Source organism: Armigeres subalbatus, chromosome 2, assembly GCF_024139115.2.
Source record: "Armigeres subalbatus isolate Guangzhou_Male chromosome 2, GZ_Asu_2, whole genome shotgun sequence".
Lineage (NCBI taxonomy): Eukaryota > Metazoa > Arthropoda > Insecta > Diptera > Culicidae > Armigeres > Armigeres subalbatus.
The window spans coordinates 277,081,169-277,094,035 of NC_085140.1; the positions used below are offsets into that span (position 1 = coordinate 277,081,169).

General features: G+C 36.3%; 2 protein-coding genes across 3 annotated transcripts in view; one reads left to right on the forward strand and one right to left on the reverse strand.

Moving 5' to 3' along the window:
• Nucleotides 1-12,867, reverse strand: part of LOC134212283 (RNA-binding protein 42) — a 45,482-nt gene continuing 32,615 nt past the window's right edge. Inside the window, exons 5-6 of one of the 2 annotated variants that reach the window (XM_062689994.1) lie at nucleotides 260-419; nucleotides 1-182 (exon numbers count right to left, since the gene is read on the reverse strand). In XM_062689994.1, the coding sequence (XP_062545978.1) occupies nucleotides 295-419 (125 nt within the window). In that variant the 3' untranslated portion in view covers nucleotides 1-182; nucleotides 260-294. Of the gene's footprint in view, nucleotides 420-12,867 lie in introns of both variants that reach the window. The other variant, XM_062689993.1, reaches the window with a different exon arrangement.
• LOC134212284 (uncharacterized) overlaps nucleotides 6,428-12,867 on the forward strand; it is a 37,815-nt gene continuing 31,375 nt past the window's right edge. Inside the window, exon 1 of the mRNA XM_062689995.1 lies at nucleotides 6,428-6,785. Within this exon, the coding sequence (XP_062545979.1) occupies nucleotides 6,771-6,785 (15 nt within the window). The 5' untranslated portion in view covers nucleotides 6,428-6,770. The remainder of the gene's footprint in view (nucleotides 6,786-12,867) is intronic.

Below are 12,867 nucleotides of genomic sequence, written 5' to 3' on the forward strand. Positions count from 1 at the left end.
AAAGAAAGATTTATTTCTAAAAATATGTGATTATCAATTATTTTTAGGATTGATGACGATTGAAAACACATAATTTCTTAGAGTATCCATAAAACTTTAAGTTTAGAAGGGCGGAATACCTTCTACTAATGTCACTGTTCAAATGAAAGTCATATGCTGTGTATTTGCCTATGTACACGGGACTGTTATGCGAAAAGCGGAAGTATACTTAATCAGCAAAACATTCTCAGAAAATAAGGTGTGAAATTGATACACTTACCGTTGATGACATATTCCTTAATTCGACCAACTGCACTAATTTTGATTGAATAAACTAAGAAGTGCTTGCTTTTCTTTATCCTTCTTCCGTACCGCCTCGATGCTGCGATTTTTCCATGTGCTTTTGCGTAGTTTGATGGGCCGGCTACCGACGTAACGACCTGTTGGGAACAATAAACAGAAATTCAAATCCGTGAGTAAGAAATGTTTGTTGTTCGCTCCTCTTTGACTGTTCTAATAATAACTGGATCAAATTTCAATAGTTACAACTTTTGATGTGTATTTAGATGTATTACCGAATTAGGTATAATAGTAAGGTAGGGAGTCAAAGCTTGAAATGTTTGAAGTACATATTAAACAAGAACTATGAATAATGTGACCAGACGTTGCGGGACGCTGCATTTTCCAACTTCGTTTTACAAATTTATTACAATTAATACAGCCCTAAAAATATTTTTCTCATTTTTTTTGGACCAACATCTATGCGAAATGTACTTTTGAAGTATCCATTTTCAAGCCAGTGATCCAATCCAGATAGGCGTCCCACGTTTCGTAGAACGCTTGCTGGTCACATTAACTATGAAGCTCGATTCACTCGTAATTCGTTCCTGAATCTTTTTGTAAAACTTAATTAATTCTCGTATTGAACACCCCTAACTCGATTTTACTATGGGGCAAACTATCAACCTATGAGCCAACTGTTATACCGTAAAATGCTCGATTGAGTAACGCTATCCTTATAATTTCAAAATTTTTTAGTTTTTTTTATTACTAAAGGTACCGTACACGTTTATTAACAATTAATCGCTCTGTTATTAACAATTTTTGAAACACAAAAACATATTCTAATGAGAATATGTTACTACTTGATGGTCGAGACGCAATTTCAATGAATAATGATGAAGATTCAAACAAATTTCCCGTCAAAGTACAAGGAAGGAAATCCAAATTCACCAGAAGTTTCTTTTGAAATTTCGCCAGAAGTTCATCTTGAGATATCCCAATGATTTTCTCCTGGGAATCTTTAGAAGTTCTATCAGAAATTTACAAGAGTTTATCTTGGAACAACTGAACCAGTCCCAGAGGGAATACTTGAAAAAATCCTCCTAGAGTTCCTTCTGAGATTCCTCGGGAATTCCTACAGGAATTCTTCATGGAATTTTAGGAGTGTTAGGAGTCACCGGACGAGTAGACAAACGAGCACCTGGCGAAATTCCAGGAACAATTTCTGGAATTGCCTTTGGTGAAATTCCAGATGAAACCTCTGGAAGAATCCTTGGATGAATTCATCTAGGAATCCCAGGAAGAACTCTTATAGCATTAGCATTAGCATTGAGAAATTCGTAGGTGGTACGAGCCTGGACTATTGTATGAGAGTACCATTACTGTTATCTGTTACCACAAATATTGATTTGGGACTAATCACTATCTCTTAGATGGAAGCAATGCACTCTCCAATAGTCAAGATCTGCTCTGGCCACGTCCTTGCGAACGCTGAGGAAGGGGAAGGATGGTTAGTTGGACACCTACTTAAGAAAGATGCAGAGAACTCTACTACCTCTCATAGGTGCCACGGGAGATTTTTCGGAATTGTTGACCCAAATTGAAAATTTTGTGAAATACTCAAATGGTCGACTAAGTGCTGACTTGAATGAGTTCAATCGTTTGAGTTTTAGCATATTCTTTTAAATATTCAACTTTTAGCATATCTTCCAACTGCATGAATTCATGCAACGGTAGAAGATTTAGAATAATTCAATGCAATTATTGCATCTAACGATTTTGAAGGAGTGCCACGCATCGCTTTTTAGGTGCAGTAGCCTCTTTTGTTTCTCGTCACCATACAGGAGCAGTATATGTCTGTTTTGGTCAAATAATGGAAGTATAGCTCCAATAAATCATTTTTGTTCATAAACCCCATTTTCTCGCAAATGTTTTAAAGCATATCCACATCTGGGAGGGAGATCCAGATACTACAAACGAAATAACAATAAAGTTAAACGTCATGACGCAAGAAAATTATCGACGTGCAAAATTTACCAAAGCAAGCGTCACACGGACTGACCAATTTTTGTTTTGTGTGTCATCGATGTTTTCGCTGATTTCATTGAAGCCGGTGCGTGACTTTCTCGAGTTTCAGATAACGTTCCGAGTGCGGGAATTTGAAATAGAAAGTGTCTCGTGAAACTATCTTAAGAAGTGTCCGGAACATAGTTGTTTTTCGCTTCCCTATGGAGGGAATCACAAAATGCGGTTGTTTAAATTCAGTATAAATAAAACACGAATCTCTTGTCAGTATCTATCTCGACCAACTCAACAACCAAAACTCATTCAAAGTTATTTATATAAAATTTAATAATTTTGTCGATATTTATTCACCCAAATTTATTCCTAATAGTGATATAAATTTCAATGAATCGGGATCTAAATTCTCGTAAAGTATGATATCAATGCAATGATATAGTTTGAAAAAGCAAAAAAGCATTTAAACACCAGAAAATCTTTACCACTTCGCAATAACGACATAAGTATTCATGAAACGTTATCTGATTTCTAATAAAGTACGATATCAGCGCAATACATCAATATCTCAATATCTCAGCCCCAGAACAACATTTCTTGGATCTTTTTTTTAACGAAAATTTTCCTTATAAATAGCTCTTGTATGTGAGTTTTTCTGAACGATAAAAAATTATTTATTGTTTGAGGATGAAATAACTTCGAAAATTAGTCAAATAAAATGTGTTTTTTTTTTTCGATATTTGAAAACGATTTTTCAGAAATTGGGTTTGTTTTACAAAAATTATCCAGACAGGTATATCTTTCATTTCAGGGTTGAGCACCATGACTTTTCGAACATAGATTTTTTTTGGGACACCCTACTCTTGATGTTCCTCTGAAGAACCTAAAATTAAAGTTCTTATCAAAAATTCTGACAGATCGATAAAGTATAAGGTAAAAAATCATATCGTTTTAACCATTTTAACGGTATCGATATTTTGGGGAAGATCCTTTGGAATTTTTGAGTAATTCAAAATTCTTTATGAAACGAAATCTATCGCTATCGATGGTTCATAAGAAAGCTTTTAATATTTGGTATGAAGAATTTTGAAGACACTTAAAGAAATGGTTGGCAAGGATTGATTATTCATGCTGGCAAATGTGTTTTTGTTTTCTTTTGCATTTCGAAGTAGCTTGTTTCATAACGGGTGGGAAAAGACGGAAGTTGCAAAGCGAAATCTCTCTTCCATGCTTTCACCATATATGCCAGATTCGGACGACCAACATTTTACAGTTTTTTTCAAATCGTCAAAACCCAACTAGTCATGATTAAAATTACGAAAATTACGAATTAAAATTATTAAAAATTACTGTAGCTGCGGATTGGGTTGACTTTAAAGAACGTGAAATGAGCGATGCAGATAATAAATTAATAAGCGATGAGCAAAGGGAATCATTGCAAGAAGATGTATCCTAGACGTCTCCTTTTCTCTTTACATTGGACACCATTTTCAAACAAGTTTCACAGTTCGATTTGATTAGGCATTTTTCTTGTTCAACAACCGTCGTTTTAAATATAGATTGATAATGTTCAATATAATTTTCTGCTTTTCAGTTTTCAAGCAAATTATCAGTATCGATACTCCCCATTTATTAAACATTTCTAGGACCACATTAATGATGAGAGGAATCCTCCTTTAGGAAAACCTTTCGTTGCCCATACTGTAATAAACGAACTTCCCAGCTCTGAAGAGTTTTTTTTCTGAAAGTATGGTGTGAATCCATTCATTTAATTCATCCAAAAAATTAATGGTGTATCGAGGTATGCTTATATACCAATCGACTCAGCTTGACGAATTGAGTAAATGTCTGTCTGTCCGTATGTTTGTGTACGTGTGTCAAGAAAAGCATTAGCCAAAGAGTGTATAAATCCTCAACCGATTTTAAATTTGACAATTCAAGGTCCAGAGTTGCACTCCTGTAATATTTCTTGCAACAAATCCACGTTAAAATGAAAACCAATCTGCGCGATCCAGAACTACATTCTGGCCAAATACGCGCAAAATATCAATGTTTGTTATTACAATTATGTAACCGTATTCTGTTTAACAACATTTTATAAAATTTTGGAGTGAAATATTTTTTGGTTGCAAAAAATCTTGCAAAAATGTCTGTGAAAATTAGTCCTTTAACTCTGACAAAAACTTTTCTGCAGAAATTTCTGAGTAAATTTTACAGGAATTTCAGAGGAAATCGTCCTGAACATCTGCAAAAATTCCTCCAAAATTCAATGCAGAATTTGCGCGAAAATTTATCCGGAAATCCCTGCGGTGAATCTTTTCGGAATTTCCGCAATAGTTTTCCTGGAAATTATCGTGAAAACTTCTTACAGGAATTGCTCCGAACTAGAATACCTGTGAAAAATCCTCCGGAAATCCCTACAATGTTTGTTACCGGGAATTAAATCCCTCGTAGAATGCTTGTGCAAATTTCTTCGGAGATTTTTTATGCAATTTTCCAGCAATACTTCCTGTGAAAGTACCTTAGAAGTTATTAGATAAAAATCGCGAAAATTCCTTCAAAAATTCTATGGATTTCTCGGACAGCATCGTATCGCCTCGCTCACTCACCGAAAAATGATTTCAAAACACAATTGAGAAATAATTTTACAGTCCACATCCCCTACCGAGCCAACTGGTGACACGTTCAGCAATACTACAGTGGGAAGGTTGCCGCTGACGAGTTCAATATTCAGAGAGTTCAAAAGTATAATGCATGCCGTCATAGACCTGTGCAGAAGTTCATCAAATTCACTCATCGCATGACGTCACGAATGAATTCGGTCCTCGTCGAATGAACTTTTTTGCCCACTGACTCCGACAAGGGTCGAGGCCGTGATTGGTTGGCTGTCCCTGAGTCCACGTGGTCTGGATCATAAGCAGATCGCTCATATGAAAACATCCCAAAATCGCTCGATTCTTGAACAGCTCCAAAGACGAACAGTTATTGTATTCGAGCTCTTCTCCTTCTTCTTCTTATCTTTCTTCTTCTTCTGCTTCTGATTCTTCTTCTTATTATTATCCTTCTTCTTCTTCTTATCCTCCTTCTCCTTCTTCTTCTTCTTATCCTCTTTCTCCTTCTTCTTCTTCTTCTTATCCTCCTTCTTCTTCTTCTTCTCATCATCCTTCTTCTCTTCTCCTCCTGCTTCTTCTTCTTCTCTTCCTCCTCCTCTTCTTCTCCTCCCCCTTCTTCTTCTTCTTCTCCTCCTCCTTCTTCTTCTTCTCCTCCTCCTTCTTCTTCTCCTCCTTCTTCCTCTTCATCTTCTTCTTCTAAAAGGCATTATATTCCACACTGGGACATTGCCACTTTGCACCTATGTTGATTCAGCACTACCACAGTTATTCACTGCGAGATTTCTAAGCCAAGTTTACCATTCTTGTATTCGTAAACCATGAGGCTAACACAATGATACTTTCATGTGCAGTCGAAACTTTCCAGACAGGACCGGGAATCGAACCCATCCACCTTCAGCATGGTCTTGCTTTGTAGCGGCGCATCTTACTGCATGGCTTAGAAAGACCTCCGATCTCTACTAGAAAAGACATAAAAAGAATGTGGCTAGCGATGGCCGATACGTTGATCCATTTTCAACAATTGTTTAATACCTAATAAAGTTAAAGTTAAAGCGAAAACATAAATAAACTACAGCGGAAACTCAAGCCTATCCAGATTATGCCATTTATCATAGTTAAGTGAAATATTTGAAGTGAGTGAAATACAAAGTGAAAATATTTAGCAGTTTTATATAGAATTCAACATGCTCCCACTCCCACAACTAATAAGCCATGCTAGTCATAATGGAAAATAATTGGAGATGTATTCCGATTACGAATTGGCTAGAAAAAGATCTAGCCAACGAGTTGCCGAGAACCTTTTTTCGATGATTCCGAAAATTCAAAATAAAGCCAAACTTTCCAGAAGCACGCAGTTCGTTAAGGATTTCCCACCAGCAGCAGCAGCCACGACGCTCGCCTACAGCAGCAACACAGACACGGTCCATGAACTGGTGCAGTAAACATCTTTGCGGCAGGAGGCTGTGTGCCCTCCTGCCTTGCCCTGTTGTGTGCCTTGATGTCGAGAGTTTCCTCTCGTTGATAAAAAGCGCGCGCGTTCCCAAGCGACCAACATTGAATTCGCGAATCTCGTACGGAACGGATGTGTGAAAAGTCGCTGGCAAGTGTTGATGTGTGTTCCGCGTACTTGAACCGGGGCTTAATTTAGGTTTGCCGTGGAAATTCGGAAAACTTTCCAGCGAATCGTTATGTGAGAGATTTGAAAAGGACAAAGCAAGTGTGAAGTATTTGTGTAGGAGGGGACGCCGTTAGCTGTATCGAGAATAAAAAAGGATAAATCAGGTTCGACCGGCGGTGAATGACTTAAAAAGGAAGGAACTCCTTTGATCTACTTTTCTTCGGCAGTGCTACTGAAACGGATAACACAATACACCAGAAATGACTATGGATAAGGTAATTACCTATGGAGGAGATCATCTTGAACTGATTCGATTTTGAATTGCAAAAAAAAATGTTGTTGACGGAATGCCACACTTGCTCAGGGTTTTCATAGATCCTTCCAGGCGTTTTACAATCAGCAGCACGCCGTCTATTAGTAAGTCAAATGTCATTGATTAATTATTTATGAGAAGTACAATTCGAGTAAACAACATAATTTGATCAACAAATGCGCTAGTTGGGTCAAGTAGAATTCGAATGTTTTAAAGATTGTATATTCAACATTAGGAATCAATGCTATGATTGTGAATATTCCGATTAGCTAATATTGAGGTTTCCTGCACGACTATCAAACGAAACGTAGCAAAATTAAAATTTAATTTGCCATGCGATATTTAAAAAAAAATCAAATGTTTATGCATGCCTGCCAAGGTTGCACTCTGTGACGCTTACTATTTTAGGCGACATAGGTATTTTTTCTTTTTGATTTCTTCCAGAGTGCTTGAGTGCAGATTTTTTTTTAAATTCATCGAATTTATATCTACTTATTGAAGAATGAGCACAAAATGCTTCAATATTTATTGAATTTTAGTTCTGTTCAACTTTCAAAACAAATAAAAACCAAATCTAAGATCTAAGAATCTGGGTAACAACTGCTTAATTAGATGAGTTCCCTTTTTGTAGGATCAAGCGATTTTCGATTAAAAATTGAGATGAATCAGTATTGTGTTGTTGAAACTTGATCGGATAACCGTACCCTTAGTGGAGGTAGCATCAATAGGTAGTGGGGTTTCAATAAGATTTTTAATAATTATACACTTTACAATGGTTTCATTTGCTTTAAATATCCTGTTAAATGCAGCAACTTATCCTAAGATTTCGCTTGAAAAACTATTGACAACAATGGTTTTCCTTAATGAAATTGACTCACTTGGACCTATAGTGTTGTAGCAGTACCAATAATGGCGAGTCTCATAAGAAATCAATAGATGCACCGGGAATCAATAATTTATTTTTACCACAACTAAAGGAACAGTGTACCCAATAGTGGGGCATGCAATATTCGCTAGTTGTTTTTCATCAATTTAATTTTCGTTGGCTACTGTACTGTATTAGATTATCTATTAGCTAAGATATTAAAGCTGTAAATTTCCCATAAATATCTATTTAAAAAAAAATATTTTGTTTTGTGGATTGGATCTACTAATACTATTGGTACCGATACCCTACTCGAAAAGTTGTTGTTTCTTATTTAGGGGGAAAGACGGCTTTGGCAGGTTTTGTTCTATTATTGGCAGGGGGTTTTTGTCGACCGAATAGGCTCAAATTTGGCCACAATATTCTTTGATATGCAAAGAATATTTAGGCCAAATTTGAGCCTAGTCAGTCATAAAAAAAACCCCTGCCAATAATAGAACAAAACCTGCCAAAGTCGTCATTCCCCCTATATCAGGGCAGGGCCATCGTACATCGGTCATCGGCCAACAAACATTTATAATTGAAAATATTTTTTTGATAATTCTCACGAATGAATATGATTTTTTTGTGTAATCAAATAGGCCTCTCCGACATATTCCGAATACAACTCATTGTGCGGGCATTGGCTTTCATTCGGCCAAAATTACCAATTATTTTTTCACAGATTTTTAAGCGATCGTGTTCAAACAAATCTAATAAATTTTTTTACAAAAATTTGCTCCATTTCTAGTGATTTATCAAGGATTTAAGAATACTTTTAATCCACTGATGTACCGAATTTCAATCCAAACGGTAATTAACCTAGTTGTATAATTGCCATTTTGATTAAAATTCCGTACAATATCGTTTTAACTACCCAAGCAGCACTCGCAACATCTTTCAAATAGGTGTTTGTTCCTAATAAATTGCATTGAAGACACTGGCAATACATCGAGTCACATTAAAGCCACTTTCCAGTTTCAGAAATTCTCAATGTTTCATTTCCGTTTAAGTGGCGTCGCAATATTCTACCCATCTGACTTCTTGGGTGGTTTAAAATTCGATGTGTTTCATATCAGAAACAAAACAGATTAAGTTGCAGAATTAATAACACTTCGGTTCATTGCTGTTACGACAATGTTTCTGATATGTTTCAAAACACTTTGAGCTCAGCTGAGTAGTATTCCATTTTTGACAGTCCCCTGCATGTTCCGTATAAGGTACAATGAAGTTAAAATGATTTTGTTGTTTATGTAGTGCACTTGGAGCAGAATCTCCAAATAGAATTGTTGGTGTGATGGTTATAGTAGCAGGTTGCGAATCTCAAAGGTCCATGGTTCGATTCCAGGTTGGTTTTTGTGTTTTTATTTTCATTGTAGCCGCAAGATGTTGCAAATAGGCTTCACCTCTTGCGCTTTTTGTGTCACAAAGGAGTTCCAAATACGACGCGTTGTGCATAAGTCAGACCTTTAGTAAGTCACACCACAGTTGTTGTTACTCACTGAGAAACAAGAGGTGTTGCTTGGGTATGTAGCAAATGTCACAATTATGCAATATGCATTTAGCGATGTAACTGATTTAGTGCGATATTTTTACAAATTATCGCCTTTTTAATGAGATGTAAGTAAATATATGAACAGAAGTGACAAGACAGAGTTTCAGCTTATCGCCATTTGAAAAGGCTGATTTAACGCCAACTTGAACCCATTCAGAATTCAATGAAACTGTGCGAGTGTATACACTTTACATATAGTCTTCTACATAGTCTTCGTACAAATCTGCTTGTTTATACGTAAACAAATGCATATTGATCCTCGTAATGTCTGTCATTTTTATTATTTCAGCTTTGCTGTGTCGCAGCAAGCGTGGGATAAAAAAATAACAGTTGTGCGTTGCTTCCGTATTGAGTTGTGTGCCCTTGAAAACGCGAGAGCGATTATCATGATAATTTAAACTAATTTCAGGCTGTTGTGAACAACATCTTTTTGAAGTTGGCATGAAATCCGTCAGAAGTTACGTTAGCCTTCTTGAAACTGCTGTTAGGCTGATATTGACTAGAATCTGGACGAGAAGATCAGGGCCCACTTAGAAACTACATAACGCTTTATTGAGTGGGAGGATATCTGTTACTGTGATAGCGTTACGAGAGGGTGGGTGGGGGTTGGAAATTTTAAGTTTTGCTTTAAAGAAATGAACCCTAAGAAATGTCAACAGATCTGGCGACAGTCTGTGGTCACCAGGGATGCCAGATTTGAAGACATGTCTTCAATTTGAAGACATTTGAATCTCTGTGAAGACATTTATTTCATGAAGACATTTTGAAGACTTTTTAAAATATTTGAAGACTTACCTTCTTATTTAAAGATACTTGAAGACAATCAATAAGGCAGCGAATAGAAAATATAATTTGATTACTATTGTGGATTTACTTGGCCAATGGATTCGAAGGTCGGTTCACTTGCATATTTCAAACGTTCCCATTTCCAGCAGGGTTTGCTAAATTCAATAAATGTTTGGCAGATAACCTTGTTTTTTGCTCCTTGTCTATCAAAACAGATATCAAAACACCGGAAAAAGAAAGAGAAGTCCGAGGGAAACAGCAAAAAGCACGTGGCAGACTTGTCAGTTTTGACAGATTTCACTATGAAAACGGGTGTGAAGGTGAAAACGGTGATTTCAAGTTATGCAGAAAAGTTATGCAGAATTTTTTGTTTCATTCGTATGAAAGCCTTCCCTTCTAGAGCGAGGAGGGGTTTTCGAACCATCATCGAAACAGGAGTGAGAGATCTTGAACTATCTTAAAAACCTCCCCCGTCCCGAAAAAACCCGGTATACAATATTTCACGTCGATCGGTTCAGTAATTTACGAGTCTGTAAGGGTCAGACAAACAGGAATTCATTTTTATGTATGTATTAAAAAATATAGGTTCTATGGGTTGACCTTAAATAAGTTGAAAAATCGATTGACCGAATTATTTTTTCACCGGATTGTCACTGTAATTCGTCCTATGGTTCATCGTTGTTTATTCGCGGTACGTCTTACGAATTCGCCTGAGGCCTGCCTCAACTAAACCACCTAAGTTTCCACAACCGCAATCAGCAATCTCCGGCCTAAGCATGCGGCATCGGCACTAGAGACTGCCATTTTGAATGAAAATAGACACAATTATCGAAATCACCACCAGTTTTCGTGGCTTTCGCTGTCGCTAGACGCGATCCTATCCAAGCCGTCAGATGTCCGACTGTCCAAGTCCAGATCACCGCCGTCACTTCACCACAATAGTTCAGAAGCAAAATTAAGCCACGTTTTACTGAGAATATTTCGTGTAAGAGAGGCTGCGTAGTCCAAAAATGTTCCTCCGTTTTTATACCCTAGGATACTAAAAGTGGTCACCCACTCCGAAGACTGCCGTTGACCCTGAACCAGCATTTTGGGATAAGCTGCCGTTTAGTTTCAATCCCGAAAGGTGCATTGAGGGTCCGGATTCAAATACCACCTACTTACCTACTTTACCACATAACTTTCGGACGTGCTCGTTCCATAAATTTCCTAAGAGGTTCATGTCAAAAGACTACACAGCAAACAATTCTGAAAATTCAACGACGTGTAAAATTGCCGCTTATCCCATAAAACGAATTAACATTCGATATTCAATTAAATTTGATTGCATTTTACAAGGAAGCAACGTTTAAATTTATTTCGATTTTAAAGAATAGTGAGATCGATTGAATGTTACGTTTATTTGCATACTCCATATATGAGCATGAAAATACATTTAAGATCACAACATATTTTAATCTGTGTAGCTATGCTATGAAATAAATGACACTTTGTTTGCATGAAACCATTGCTTCATAGTTCATTTGCGGCAAAGAGTGCTTCAGATCCCCCTCCTGCTAATATCTTAATAGCCATAGTCATATTATCCTCCACATAAGGTTTTCCTTTTCAATGATATTTTTGTATTTAGATTTGTTCATAATGGAATGTATAAGAAACATGGTACCTGCTCCGTGCTAAGAAAAACAACCCTAAGCCATGATGTTACCCCCTCTGTGCTTAATGGTTTATGCCGTGTACTGCGGGTGGAAACATTTTGCAGTTATTTGTTTATTATTATTTTATTCAAATGAATTTGGTCGAAGGCGATTTTATCAATTTTACATTTCGAATTTTCTTTTTTTTTCAGTTTTTTATACAATGAAATTGTACTGAATTTATTTATCATTTCTGTTATTATTTCGGATTTTTGAAGCTAGAAAATTCTCAGCCAGTATTGAAATATTAAAATTATTAATATTGAAAAATATTTAACCTTCTTATTTTTACGAGTTTGTTAGGGAAATATTTTAGAATGCATCAATCACCACGACAAATACACTGCCCATGATCGAATATTTGTAATATTTGCATTTTGGTTGATTTTGTAAATCGTTTGTCAACCCTCCCCACACACTCAATAATTTTCAGCTTACCACAGCGAAGCAAGATAGTAAAGCCTATTTTACTGTAGTGAGATTAGATGCAGTAAATTAAGCTAATTCTGAACGATTAACAGACTTTTTACAAAATGAACAAAAATTCGACTGTTACAAATATGCGATTATGGGCAGTACAATGCCACTTATAAAAATAAAAAAAAAGAAATCAAACAAGGTTTCACAAAATCACTAATTGAGAAAAAAAATAGGTAGCATTTTTCAATTTACATTTATACCATCTTTAAGCACGCATCAAAGTCTAAATTCCTAATACAAAAAACAATTTTGTTTAACTGAAAATTACTAAAATTCATTAACAGTACCCCGTTTGAAGGCGGTCTTTAACACATTCCACCTATTTAATTCAATACGATAAATGAAAATATGTTCAAACCATTTTTAAGTCAATCATGTACGAATGGTTCCCTTCCCCATAGATGGACTAATGCGGATTCTTATTGTTATTATTTTTTGAAAGGGTCACATTTCCAATTATTGCTTTCGGTGTCACAACTGCGAACCGTCGCCATCTATTTCCTAACTTTTTCCCATTTGGCCAGCGCGAACGCTTAATGCCGGACACGTAGTTCTCCATATAATAATCGCTAGTTGCACGTGTCCTGTTGGTGATATTAATTATGTCATTCAATGCCATGCC